Source organism: Ascaphus truei, chromosome 6 (assembly GCF_040206685.1).
Source record: "Ascaphus truei isolate aAscTru1 chromosome 6, aAscTru1.hap1, whole genome shotgun sequence".
Taxonomy (NCBI): Eukaryota; Metazoa; Chordata; class Amphibia; order Anura; family Ascaphidae; genus Ascaphus; species Ascaphus truei.
This window is the reverse complement of record NC_134488.1, coordinates 121,464,229-121,478,857: the sequence shown is the minus strand read 5'-3', so window position 1 is coordinate 121,478,857 and position 14,629 is coordinate 121,464,229. Positions and strand designations below refer to the sequence as shown.

Below are 14,629 nucleotides of genomic sequence, written 5' to 3'. Positions count from 1 at the left end.
TAGAACTGATTGATTCATTTCCTATGCCGCACCTTGTTATCCCCTATCCCCTTACTCACTAACATATCGCTGCCACAAAGGACGATGATACAGACATTCTCTTTCTACTCTCTGTCTTATACATCTTCCACTGATCAAGCACGATGTCTCAACAATATTTATTTAAAGCAGCAAAACACCGTGCGCTACGGCCCATCTTTTCCCCTCTTTCTTTGTTATAGGATAGAAGCCGGGGGTCGCCGGAGCTGAACACCATTCATTTCAGCTCCAGAAACTCACTGTTCCCAGAGATACTTACCTCCGTAGGTGCCGCAGGTATCGCTGAGGAGTTTAACGGTCCTGGTCACGCTGGCCAATAGGAAGCCGCGCCGGAAACATTATGGCTTCCTAATGGCCCATGTGACGCGCACCTTTAAACGCCGCCATTATATTCGGCACACAGTTTCTCTGCTGCATAGATACCTGCACTGCTGCAGAGGTAAGTGTTTATGGTTGCGGGGGCCCCCGGAGCTGATATTAAAGGGGTTTAGCTCCCCTAATACATCATCCATTTATTGCCCGGTCTGTTTATCATCCATCCCCTCTCCCAGGCCTCCTGCATATCTTCTGTCTTAGATTTTTACTTCTCTGTTAAACTCTTAAAATTCAACAAACTTTAAAAAAAGCACACAGTTTAGATCTAGTTCACACAGTATATACGGAATAAGACATATACTATAATACTTACTTTCTTTCGGTTGCAATGGTTGCCCCATTTGAATGATCCATTTTCCTAAAAGCAAGAAACCCAGTAATAATTTGTCTTATATAAAACCGCTGATCGAGATGACAAGGTTCAGTGTCATGAAGGATATGTCTAATTGTTGATGTTATTAAATACTTGCTATGCTATAACAACATATGGTAATGTATCACATCATATAACTATGGGATTTACATAGGATTTAGTGGGAATGCTTAAGCAGTTAAAAAAAAACATTTAATTGTTCATCATGTCCACATGGCCAATAGCGTTGGTTGCAAGTAATGAGGAATTCTGCATTATACATAGATGCGCAAACTCATTAATGTTAGAAACTGGATGGATTTTCCACTACACGTTTCTCAACATCTCTCCTCGCAGGACATTCTTCCACATATTCACTCATCTCAATTTTGACTTACCATTTATCCATGAACCCAGAGCTCTAGGACCTAATAAAAAAAAGGATTAGACTCATAAAATGACATTTTTAAAATTCCAACTCAAAGTCTTACTCTTAAAATGGTGCCAACAAAGTTGTATAGAAATAAAATGGTAGAAATTAAAACAGAGTTATTGGAAAAGAAAATGAATACGGTAGAAAGTCAGATAATTTACCATTGATGCAAGGTGCCACAGATCCATAGCCAATGCGCTCAGAGTAGCCAATGCTCAGAAGTCCAAACGGTACTGTAAGGTGCTGCATCTTGTGGATGCTGAAGCCACCACCATAGCTATATTCTCCCCAAGAGTACTCTGATCCAGGGAATACCTTCCACTTAATTTCTCCTGGAGCTTTCCCATCAAAAGTGATTCCTGGTGCCGCCAAAGTCTTGGTTAAAATAATAGCCAGATTGGTTTCAAACTTGGCTTGTCCAGTAAGTTCATAAGTGAAACAAAATTGTTCAATGTCAGGTACGTTGGTAAGGAAAGGGTCAAAGGATTTATCTTTGAATGTCCCACCAGTGCCATAAAACAAGACCTGAATCTTGTCACTTGCGTGGATGGATAGAGGTGATGTTTGTTTAATTTCAATCTGGATCACTTCTCCAGCTTTCACATTTTTGGTTCTTTTTTCTGTCCCAGATTGGTGATCAATGCGTGTGTTTTGGGAAGCCACAACAAATACAACATCAGACTTAGGCTGGAAGGACAAGGGCGGCACAAAGAATGTGGTTCCCCAGCTGTCAACAGGTAAGAGCTGTTCATAGACGTGGTCACATTCTCCATTCTTTTTAGAGCAGGTGTGCCCACTCAGGACTGCTACAGGGTGTCGAGAAATCACCTTAGTGCCTGAAAGGTCATCTGGGCTCTGAAACTGGACAGCTTGGAATGGTTCAAGGGTCAGTGTTAGCTTGCTACCCTTTGGGTAAACCTTTCCTTGGAAATTTACAGCTCCTTTTAGGTAGACATCAACAGTTGTGCTCTTATCGTATGTGACCACAGAGAACTCTTTGTATGTGGACTCAGGTCCCCACGGAGGGGTAATTATATAATACTGAACTCCCAACTGATGCACTGGGTAAAGTAAACTTGTATCAGCACTGGCATATTTATAGTTACGCGAAACCACTGCAATGTCAGCATCAGCTTTAATCACCACGGAATGCGGAAATTTGCCAGTCCCGTGCATCTCTACAGGTTCTGCAATAGGAATTGTCACTGTTTCCCCTTTCCCAACCTTTAGGTGTTTCTTAAAGTTAGATTTGTTAATGGTGACAGAGACCGAGGTGGATGGTGAGGAGCCGGTAACCAGAAGCTCCAGTTGAGGAGTCTCCTTGGGGTTGTGATTCTGCATAAACACTGTGATAAACTCTTTGCCCATGGGAGTCACTGCTCCAGGCCCTGAAAAAGAATACAGTCAGCATGAGAATTTCATCATTCTCTGTTAAGTAAAACGTTAGATATAAATAGCTCCAAGGTACATAACACCAACCATTTAATTACATTAAGAACCCTCATACACAACACGAGGTTATGCAATGCAAGATGAGACAAGGGGGTTATTTATAAAAGTCTCTCGGCTGCAAATTGGGGCCACAACTACAGTAGTGCAAACACAGGGAACCAGGTTTCTTATCTGCTTTGGGATTTTCTTTGCTTTGATAAATCTGCTTCTGTTTTTCCCCAGTTTTAGAAGCTAAGGATTCTGACTTAATAAATAAGAGAAATGTGTAAGAAAATGGATAAATGAAATAAGATGAGTGCCATGCTGTTTTATACGTAACAGATATTTCATACGTACTCACCACTTGGCTTCTTATTTTTTCCACCAGGTAACGTTGTTTCAGTGATTATTATTTCTGAAACATGAAGGAATATGTTAAAATGGTAGAACTGATGGACTCTTATTTCATATGCCTTGTTATCTGCTATCCCCTTGCTCACTATCACATTGCTATATTGTTCTGCTGATTTAGATCACAGGTGGGTACAGTTGTATACACACTAACTTTCCACAGAGCAACAGCAAAAACATCTGTGTGTTGGTACTGAACAAGATGACTTCATTGTGAGCTATTGCTGGTGTTCCCCACAGTTTGCCTTGGTTATGGGGTATATTAGTGGGGCTACTTCAGTATCCACAGCAGAAGGGAAAATACAAGAAAATGCTAAATGTGCCATTAATGACCGGCAATTCAGGCTGTTGTAGAAAAAATATTTATCAATTGTCATTTATCACATGTGAAAGGCGTAGCATTCCCTGCTTATTGGCAGGCTTTTATAAAGTTTGGTCCAGATGTACTAAGCGGTGCTACCTTCCAGCTAAATCACTTCAACGAGCAATAAGATGCCCCGTGTATTAGCACCACTTAGAAATGATTGCCTTGTATCGCTACAGTGAATCAGGACTGAAGTATTACTTAGCGGGCGTTATTCATTAAGCTGCAATAGGGCTCCGAGCCGCCAACAGGGGGAAGAGCTGGGACAGTCGTCCCCGGCCCGGAGGCTGCGGGGGACCTGGACGGCTGGAGTTGGACCCGACCTCTGGCCTGGGTTGGCATCTACGTGTCCAGTTGCCAGGCCCCAGATTCCCCCCCCCCACCCTGCAGCAGGCCTCTCTCTGATGCTGTTACAGCCTCCCATGTAGCCCCCGCCCCCACACGGGAAGTTTGGCGGCTGCACTGCACGGCTCCGAATGTGCGCGCGCGTGATGAGTGGATGTGATGTTCAGGAGGAGGGGAGGTGATGTGATGTGCAGGGGGGAGGTGATGTGGTGTGCAGGGGGGGGGAGGTGATGTGGTGTGCAGGGGGGGGGAGGTGATGTGGTGTGCAGGGGGGTGATGTGGTGTGCAGGGGGGGAGGTGATGTGATGTGCAGGGGGGTGATGTGGTGTGCAGGGGGGGAGGTGATGTGATGTGCAGGGGGGGAGGTGATGTGTAGGGGGGAGGTGATGTGCAGGGGGGAGGTGATGTGATGTGCAGGGGGGAGGTGATGTGATGTGCAGGGGGGAGGTAATGTGATGTGCAGGGGGGAGGTGATGTGCAGGGGGGAGGTGATATGATGTGCAGGTGTGATGTGATGTGCAGGGGGGAGGTGATGTACAGGGGGGAGGTGATGTGATGTGCAGGGGGGAGGTGATGTGCAGGGGGGAGGTGATGTGCAGGGGGGATGTGATGTGCAGAGGGGAGGTGATGTGATGTGCAGCGGTGATGTGATGTGCAGGGGGGAGGTGATGTGATGTGCAGGGGGGAGGTGATGTGCAGGGGGGAGGTGATGTGATGTGCAGGGGGGATGTGATGTGCAGGGGGGAGGTGATGTAGTGCAGTGGCAGGGGATGTGATGTTATGGGGAGGTGATGTGATGTGCAGGAGGGGATGTGGTTTGCAGGGGATGGGATGCGATGTGCTGGGTGGGGGGGGGTTTTGATGTGCAGGGTCGGGGGGTGTGAAGGGGGGTTGGTGATGTGCAGGTGAGGGGGGGATGTGCAGGGGGGATGTGATGTGAAGAGGAGTTGATGTGATGTGCTGGGGATGTGATGTGCTGGGTGGGAGGGATTGTGATGTACAGGGTAGGGGGGAGGTGATGTGCAGGGGGGAGGTGATGTGATGTGCAGGGGGGAGGTGATGTGCAGGGGGGAGGTGATGTGATGTGCAGGGGGGAGGTGATGTGTAGGGGGGAGGTGATGTGCAGGGGGGAGGTGATGTGATGTGCAGAGGGGAGGTGATGTGATGTGCAGGGGGGAGGTGATGTGATGTGCAGGGGGGAGGTGATGTGATGTGCAGGGGGGATGTGATGTGCAGGGGGGAGGTGATGTGCAGGGGGAGGTGATGTGATGTGCAGGGGGGAGGTGATGTGATGTGCAGGGGGGATGTGATGTGCAGGGGGGAGGTGATGTAGTGCAGTGGCAGGGGATGTGATGTTATGGGGAGGTGATGTGATGTGCAGGAGGGGATGTGGTTTGCAGGGGATGGTATGTGATGTGCTGGGTGGGAGGGGTTTTGATGTGCAGGGTCGGGGGGTGTGAAGGGGGGTTGGTGATGTGCAGGTGAGGGGGGGATGTGCAGGGGGGATGTGTGTGATGTGCAGGGGGGATGTGATGTGAAGAGGAGTTGATGTGATGTGCTGGGGATGTGATGTGCTGGGTGGGAGGGATTGTGATGTACAGGGTAGGGGGGATGTGATGGGGAGAAGTGATGTGAAGGGGAGGGGGTGATGTGTGTGATGTGCAGGGGAGAGGTGTGTGATATACAGGGGTGGGACGGGATGTGATGTGCAGGGGGTGATGTATGTGTGATGTGCAGGGGGTGATGTATGTGTGATGTGCAGGGGGGAGTAATGTGTGTGATGTGCAGGGGGATTTATATGTGTGTGATGTGTGTGATTTGCAGGGTACGCGATACAGATATTTCAAACATACTCACCATTTGGCTTCTTATTTTTTCCACCAGGTAACGTTGTTTCAATGACAATTATTTCTGAAACATGAAGGAATATGTTAAAATGGTAGAACTGATGGACTCTTATTTCATATGCCATGTTATCTGCTATCCCCTTGCTCACTATCACATTGCTATATTGTTCTGCTGATTTAGATCACAGGTGGGTACAGTTGTATACACACTAACTTTCCACAGAGCAACAGCAAAAACATCTGTGTGTTGGTACTGAACATGATGACTTCATTGTGAGCTATTGCTAGTGTTCCCCACAGTTTGCCTTGGTTATGGGGTATATTAGTGGGGCTACATCAGAGTTTCAACAACACATGGGAAAAGACAAGAAAATGCTAAATGTGCCATTAATGACTGGCAATTAAGGCTGTTGTAGGTAAAATATTAATCAGTTGTCATTTATCACATGTGAAAGGCGTAGCATTTCCTGCTTATCCTGCTTATTTTCGAAAACTGGATTTCCCAAAACAAACTGTTTTTAAACACTGACAAGACTGTAACAATGGTATTTGGGACCAAGACTAAATTTGTAAAGCTTCCAGTGACTGAGCTCCTGATTAGAACCAACGCTAACACCACCCTAACACCTGTCCCTAGTTTTAAATACCTGGGCTTATGGTTTGACTTCCACTTAACATTCGGGATGCACATTGATACCCTGACAACCAAGACCTATGCCAAACTAGGGGTACTTTACAGGAACAAATCCTCCCTAAGTCTCCTGGTCAGCAGATGCTAATGCCAATTATTGACTATGGAGACATAGTATATGGCTCGGCTCCTCAAACCCACCTTAGCAAACTTGACACCCTCTACAATTCAATTTGTCATTTTGTTCTCCAATGCAACTACAACACACATCACTGCGAAATGCTCAAAGAAATAGATTGGTCATCACTAGAGTCTAGGCGCAAAGTTCACCTTTCCTGTCTCACCCTCAAATACTTTCTGGGCAAGCTACCCAGCTACCTGAACAAGCTCCTCACCCCTACCACAAGCAGCACCTATCACCTGAGATCAGACTCCAAAAGACTATTCATGGTCCCAAGGCTCAACAAAGTATCCGGACGTTCCTCCTTCTCCTTCCGTGCACCCCAAAACTGGAACAACCTACCAGAGACTCTCACATCCACCACCAGCTTAAGTTCTTTCAAATCTAAGGCTGTCTCACACTTTAACCTGGTCTGTAACTGTTTCATACGCTCATAATATATATTTTCTTTAACTGTGCACGCAATGTCTTTTATATAATGTATACCTTGTTCATTTATGTAACTGTACTTGTAACCATGTACTATTTGTTTTACTCTGTGCCCAGGACATACTTGAAAACGAGAGGTAACTCTCAATGTATTACTTCCTGGTAAAATATTTTATAAATAAATAAATAATATTGGCAGGATTTTATAAAGTTTGTGTGTGAAGTGCAGGGGGGTGATGTGTGTGATGTGCAGGGGGGTGATTTGTGTGATGTGCAGGGGGTGATGTGTGGATGTGCAGGGTGGGGATGTGTGTGATGTGGAGGAGGGGGTATTATGTGTGTGATGTGGAGGGGAAGTGTTATGTGTATGGGAGAGAGGTGGGGGCAAAAGGAAGAGAGTTGGAGGCATGGGAGGGAAGAGATAGGTGGGTGGGAGAGATGTAGTGAAGAGAGAGGTGGGTGGGAGAGATATAGGGTGGGAGGGTCTCGCAAGGCCCCAACACTGGGATGGGGGAGTGGGAGAGAGAGGTGGGTGCGAGAGGGGAGAGATGGGGGTGTGAGATAGAGGGGAAGCCTCACAAGGCCATCGACACAGGGGGTGGGTTGGTTGTGGAGGGGGGCCCAGGGGAAACTGTAGTCCTTGGCCCCAGGAAAGCTGTCTGTGGTCCTGTAAGGCTGATCAGGGGGTATCGCACAGAAGCCCCCATTGTCTTTTATTGGAGTTTCCATACCATAGTTTCCTTACCATAGTGCGCCGATCGGCACTATCGCATCTTAATGAATAACCTCTATTGACTATGTTTCCAGTTATGTCCTATTTTTAGGGCCTTAAAGCAACATAATCAATATAGGAAGTTATCATGCAGAACATCTCATTACAGATGTGTTTATATAGCAGACGTGGTAGAACAACACTCAGTATTATATTACAATGCTATGTAGAATATAGCATTGTAATATAATACTGAGTGGTTTTCTACCTGTTGTTGGTACTGTATGTTACTTGTTTTTTCATGGAAGACATTGGCTATAATGCTTATGGTATCACTTTTACTGGGAGTGCACAGATAACGTACATAGGGCAAAAACTGGTATTTAGCATCTAACTCTGACAAGAATGGTATCTGCTGATGGATATATGGTTCATGCTCTAACTTTCTCACTATCCCCTCTCCCAGGCCTCCTACATATCTTCTGTCTTAGATTTTTACATTTCTGTTAAACTCTTAAAATTCAACAATTTTTAATAAACACGGTTTAGATCTAGTTCACACAGTATATACGGAATAAGAGCTATATTATAATACTTACTTTCATTCGGTTTCGGTGCAGTTGTTGGTTGCCCCTTATGTATGATCCATTCTCCTAAAAGCAAGAAACACAGAAATGATTTGTCTTTGTATAAAATCGCTGATCGAGGTGACAAGGTAAAACGTTAGATATAAATAGCTCCAAGGTACATAACACCCAACCATTTAATTACATTAAGAACCCTCATACACAACACGAGGTTATGCAATGCAAGATGGGACACGGGGGGGTATTTATAAACGTCTCTCAGCTGCAAATTGGGGCCACAATTACAGTAGTGTAAACACAGGGAACCAGGTTTCTAATCTGCTTTGGGATATTTTTGCTTTGATAAATCTGCTTCTGTTTTTCCCCAGGTTTAGAAGCTAAGGATTCTGACTAAATAAATAAGAGAAATGTGTAAGAAAATGAATAAATGAAATAAGATGAGTGCCATGCTGTTTTATACTTAACAGGTATTTCATACGTACTCACCACTTGGCTTCTTAACATTTCCACCAGGTAACGTTTCAATGACTATTATTTCTGAAACATCAGGGAATATGTTAAAATGTTAGAACTGATTGATTCATTTCCTATGCCGCACCTTGTTATCCTCTATCCCCTTACTCACTAACATATCGCTGCCACAAAGGACGATGATACAGACATTCCCTTTCTACTCTCTGTCTTATACATCTTCCACTGATCAAGCACGAGGTCTCAACAATATTTATTTAAAGCAGCAAAACACCGTGCGCTACGGCCCATCTTTTCCCCTCTTTCTTTGTTATAGGATAGAAGCCGGGGGTCGCCGGAGCTGAACACCATTCATTTCAGCTCCAGAGACTCACTGTTCCCAGAGATACTTACCTCCGTAGGTGCCGCAGGTATCTCTGAGGAGTTTAACGGTCCTGGTCACGCTGGCCAATAGGAAGCCGCGCCGGAAACATTATGGCTTCCTAATGGCCCATGTGACGCGCACCTTTAAACGCCGCCATTATATTCGGCACACAGTTTCTCTGCTGCATAGATACCTGCATTGCTGCAGAGGTAAGTGTTTAATATTAAAGGGGTTTAGCTCCCCTAATACATCATCCATTTATTGCCCGGTCTGTTTATCATCCATCCCCTCTCCCAGGCCTCCTGCATATCTTCTGTCTTAGGTTTCTACTTCTCTGTTAAACTCTTAAAATTTAACAAACTTTTAAAAAAAGCACACAGTTTAGATCTAGTTCACACAGTATATACGGAATAAGACATATACTATAATACTTACTTTCTTTCGGTTGCAATGGTTGCCCCATTTGTATGATCCATTTTCCTAAAAGCAAGAAACCCAGTAATAATTTGTCTTATATAAAACCGCTGATCAAGATGACAAGGTTCAGTGTCATGAAGGATATGTCTAATTGTTGATGTTATTAAATACTTGCTATGCTATAACAACATATAGTAATGTATCACATGATATTATAACTATGGGATTTACATAGGATTTAGTGGGAATGCTTAAGCAGTTTAAAAAAAACATTTAATTGTTCATGTCCACATGGCCAATGGCCAATAGCGTTGGTTGCAAGTAATGATGAATTCTGCATTATACATAGATGCGCAAACTCATTGGTGTTAGAAACTGGATGGATTTTCCACTACACGTTTCTCAACATCTCTCCTCGCAGGACATTCTTCCACATATTCACTCATCCCAAAGGACCATGTGCAATTTTGACTTACCATTTATCCATGAACCCAGAGCTCTAGGACCTAATAAAAAAAAGGATTAGACTCATAAAATGACATTTTAAAAATTCCAACTCAAAGTCTTACTCTTAAAATGGTGCCAACAAAATTTGTATAGAAATAAAATGATAGAAATTAAAACAGAGTTATTGGAAAAGAAAATGAATACGGTAGAAAGTCAGATAATTTACCATTGATGCAAGGTGCCACAGATCCATAGCCAATGCGCTCAGAGTAGCCAATGCTCAGAAGTCCAAACGGTACTGTAAGGTGCTGCATCTTGTGGATGCTGAAGCCACCACCATAGCTATATTCTCCCCAAGAGTACTCTGATCCAGGGAATACCTTCCACTTAATTTCTCCTGGAGCTTTCCCATCAAAAGTGATTCCTGGTGCCGCCAAAGTCTTGGTTAAAATAATAGCCAGATTGGTTTCAAACTTGGCTTGTCCAGTAAGTTCATAAGTGAAACAAAATTGTTCAATGTCAGGTACGTTGGTAAGGAAAGGGTCAAAGGATTTATCTTTGAATGTCCCACCAGTGCCATAAAACATGACCTGAATCTTGTCACTTGCGTGGATGGATAGAGGTGATGTTTGTTTAATTTCAATCTGGATCACTTCTCCAGCTTTCACATTTTTGGTTCTTTTTTCTGTCCCAGATTGGTGATCAATGCGTGTGTTTTGGGAAGCCACAACAAATACAACATCAGACTTAGGCTGGAAGGACAAGGGCGGCACAAAGAATGTGGTTCCCCAGCTGTCAACAGGTAAGAGCTGTTCATAGACGTGGTCACATTCTCCATTCTTTTTAGAGCAGGTGTGCCCACTCAGGACTGCGACAGGATGTCGAGAAATCACCTTAGTGCCTGAAAGGTCATCTGGGCTCTGAAACTGGACAGCTTGGAATGGTTCCAGGGTCAGTGTTAGTTTGCTACTCTTTGGGTAAACCTTTCCTTGGAAATTTACAGCTCCTTTTAGGTAGACATCAACAGTTGTGCTCTTATCGTATGCGACCACAGAGAACTCTTTGTATGTGGACTCAGGTCCCCACGGAGGGGTAATTATATAATACTGAACTCCCAACTGATGCACTGGGTAAAGTAAACTTGTATCAGCACTGGCATATTTATAGTTACGCGAAACCACTGCAATGTCAGCATCAGCTTTAATCACCACGGAATGCGGAAATTTGCCAGTCCCATGCATCTCTACAGGTTCTGCAATAGGAATTGTCACTGTTTCCCCTTTCCCAACCTTTAGGTGTTTCTTAAAGTTAGATTTGTTAATGGTGACAGAGACCGAGGTGGATGGTGAGTTGCCGGTAACCAGAAGCTCCAGTTGAGGAGTCTCCTTGGGGTTGTGATTCTGCATAAACACTGTGATAAACTCTTTGCCCATGGGAGTCACTGCTCCAGGCCCTGAAAAAGAATACAGTCAGCATGAGAATTTCATCATCCTCTGTTAAGTAAAATGTTAGATATAAATAGCTCCAAGGTACATAACACCAACCATTTAATTACATTAAGACCCCTCATACACAAGAAGAGTTTATGCAATGCAAGATGGGACACGGGGGGTTATTTATAAAAGTCTCTCGGCTGCAAATTGGGGCCACAATTACAGTAGTGTAAACACAGGGAACCAGGTTTCTAATCTGCTTTGGGATTTTTTTGCTTTGATAAATCTGCTTCTGTTTTTCCCCAGGTTTAGAAGCTAAGGATTCTGACTAAATAAATAAGAGAAATGTGTAAGAAAATGGATAAATGAAATAAGATGAGTGCCATGCTGTTTTATACTTAACAGATATTTCATACGTACTCACCACTTGGCTTCTTATTTTTTCCACCAGGTAACGTTGTTTCAGTGATTATTATTTCTGAAACATGAAGGAATATGTTAAAATGGTAGTACTGATGGACTCTTATTTCATATGCCTTGTTATCTGCTATCCCCTTGCTCACTATCACATTGCTATATTGTTCTGCTGATTTAGATTACAGGTGGGTACAGTTGTATACACACTAACTTTCCACAGAGCAACAGCAAAAACATCTATGTGTTGGTACTGAACACGATGACTTCATTGTGAGCTATTGCTGGTGTTCCCCACAGTTTGCCTTGGTTATGGGGAATATTAGTGGGGCTACAACACAGTTCCACAGCTGAAGGGAAAATACAAGAAAATGCTTAATGTGCCATTAATGACTGGCAATTAAGGCTGTTATAGAAAAGATATGTATCAATTGTCATTTATCACATGTGAAAGGCGTAGCATGTCCTGCTTATTGGCAGGCTTTTATAAAGTTTGGTCCAGATGTACTAAGCGGTGCTACCTTCCAGCTAAATCACTTCAACGAGCAACAAGATGCCTTGTGTACTAGCACCACTTAGAAATGATTGCCTTGTATTGCTACAGTGAATCAGGAATGAAGTATTACTTAGCGGGCGTTATTCATTAAGCTGCAATAGGGCTCAGAGCCGCCAACAGGGGGAAGAGCTGGGACAGTTGTCTTGGGCCCGGAGGCTGCGGGAGACCTGGGCGGCTGGAGTTGGACCCGACCTCTGGCCTGGGTTGGCATCTACGTGTCATGTTGCCAGGCCCCAGATTCTCCCCCCCCCCCCCTGCAGCAGACCTCTCTCTGATGCTGTTACAGCCTCCCATGTAGCCCCGCCCCCGCACAAGAAGTTCGGCGGCTGCACTGCGCGGCTCCGAATGTGCGCGCGCGTGATGAGTGGATGTGATGTTCAGGAGGAGGGGAGGTGATGTGATGTGCAGGGGGGGAGGTGATGTGTAGGGGGGAGGTGATGTGTAGGGGGGAGGTGATGTGCAGGGGGGAGGTGATGTGATGTGCAGGGGGAGGTGATGTGCAGGGGGGAGGTGATGTGCAGGGGGGAGGTGATGTGATGTGCAGGGGGAGGTGATGTGCAGGGGGGAGGTGATGTGATGTGCAGGGGTGATGTGATGTGCAGGGGGGAGGTGATGTGCAGGGGGGAGGTGATGTGCAGGGGGGAGGTGATGTGATGTGCAGGGGGGAGGTGATGTGCAGGGGGGAGGTGATGTGCAGGGGGGAGGTGATGTGCAGGGGGGAGGTGATGTGCAGGGGGGAGGTGATGTGCAGGGGGGAGGTGATGTGATTTGCAGGGGGGAGGTGATGTGCAGGGGGGAGGTGATGTGATGTGCAGGGGGGAGGTGATGTGCAGGGGGGAGGTGATGTGATGTGATGTGCAGAGGGGAGGTGATGTGATGTGCAGGGGTGATGTGTTGTGCAGAGGGGAGGTGATGTGATGTGCAGGGGGGATGTGATGTGATGTGCAGGGGGGAGGTGATGTAGTGCAGTGGCAGGGGATGTGATGTTATGGGGAGGGGCAGGGGATGTGGTTTGCAGGGGATGGGATGCGATGTGCTGGGTGGGAGGGGCTTTGATGTGCAGGGTCGGGGGGTGTGAAGGGGGGTTGGTGATGTGTGTGATGTGCAGGGGAGAGGTGTGTGATATACAGGGGTGGGACGGGATGTGATGAGCAGGGGGTGATGTATGTGTGATGTGCAGGGGGGAGTAATGTGTGTGACGTGCAGGGGGATTTATATGTGTGTGATGTGCAGGGGGGAGTAATGTGTGTGATGTGCAGGGGGATTTATATGTGTGTGATGTGTGTGATTTGCAGGGTACGCGATACAGATATTTCAAACATACTCACCATTTGGCTTCTTATTTTTTCCACCAGGTAACGTTGTTTCAATGACAATTATTTCTGAAATATGAAGGAATATGTTAAAATGGTAGAACTGATGGACTCTTATTTCATATGCCTTGTTATCTGCTATCCCCTTGCTCACTATCACATTGCTATATTGTTCTGCTGATTTAGATCACAGGTGGGTACAGTTGTATACACACTAACTTTCCACAGAGCAACAGCAAAAACATCTGTGTGTTGGTACTGAACACGATGACTTCATTGTGAGCTATTGCTGGTGTTCCCCACAGTTTGCCTTGGTTATGGGGTATATTAGTGGGGCTACATCAGAGTTTCAACAACACATGGGAAAAGACAAGAAAATGCTAAATGTGCCATTAATGACTGGCAATTAAGGCTGTTGTAGGTAAAATATTAATCAGTTGTCATTTATCACATGTGAAAGGCGTAGCATTCCCTGCTTATCCTGCTTATTTTCGAAAACTGGATTTCCCAAAACAAACTGTTTTTAAACACTGACAAGACTGTAACAATGGTATTTGGGACCAAGACTAAATTTGTAAAGCTTCCAGTGACTGAGCTCCTGATTAGAACCAACGCTAACACCACCCTAACACCTGTCCCTAGTTTTAAATACCTGGGCTTATGGTTTGACTCCCACTTAACATTCGGGATGCACATTGATACCCTGACAACCAAGACCTATGCCAAACTAGGGGTACTTTACAGGAACAAATCCTCCCTAAGTCTCCTGGTCAGAAAGCGTATTGCACAGCAGATGCTAATGCCAATTATTGACTATGGAGACATAGTATATGGCTCGGCTCCTCAAACCCACCTTAGCAAACTTGACACCCTCTACAATTCAATTTGTCATTTTGTTCTCCAATGCAACTACAACACACATCACTGCGAAATGCTCAAAGAACTAGATTGGTCATCACTCGAGTCTAGGCGCAAAGTTCACCTTTCCTGTCTCACCCTCAAATACTTTCTGGGCAAGCTACCCAGCTACCTGAACAAGCTCCTCACCCCTACCACATGCAGCACCTATCACCTGAG

General features: G+C 45.2%; 1 protein-coding gene across 1 annotated transcript in view; it reads right to left on the bottom strand.

Moving 5' to 3' along the window:
• Positions 1–611: 611 nt before the first annotated feature.
• LOC142498145 (uncharacterized) overlaps positions 612–14,629 on the bottom strand; it is an 86,608-nt gene continuing 72,590 nt past the window's right edge. The window contains exons 21-32 of the mRNA XM_075606652.1: positions 13,568–13,621; positions 11,694–11,747; positions 10,063–11,289; positions 9,866–9,895; positions 9,408–9,452; positions 8,624–8,674; positions 8,150–8,203; positions 5,608–5,661; positions 2,992–3,045; positions 1,361–2,587; positions 1,165–1,194; positions 612–637 (exon numbers count right to left, since the gene is read on the bottom strand). Of these exons, the coding sequence (XP_075462767.1) occupies positions 612–637; positions 1,165–1,194; positions 1,361–2,587; positions 2,992–3,045; positions 5,608–5,661; positions 8,150–8,203; positions 8,624–8,674; positions 9,408–9,452; positions 9,866–9,895; positions 10,063–11,289; positions 11,694–11,747; positions 13,568–13,621 (2,906 nt within the window). The remainder of the gene's footprint in view (positions 638–1,164; positions 1,195–1,360; positions 2,588–2,991; positions 3,046–5,607; positions 5,662–8,149; positions 8,204–8,623; positions 8,675–9,407; positions 9,453–9,865; positions 9,896–10,062; positions 11,290–11,693; positions 11,748–13,567; positions 13,622–14,629) is intronic.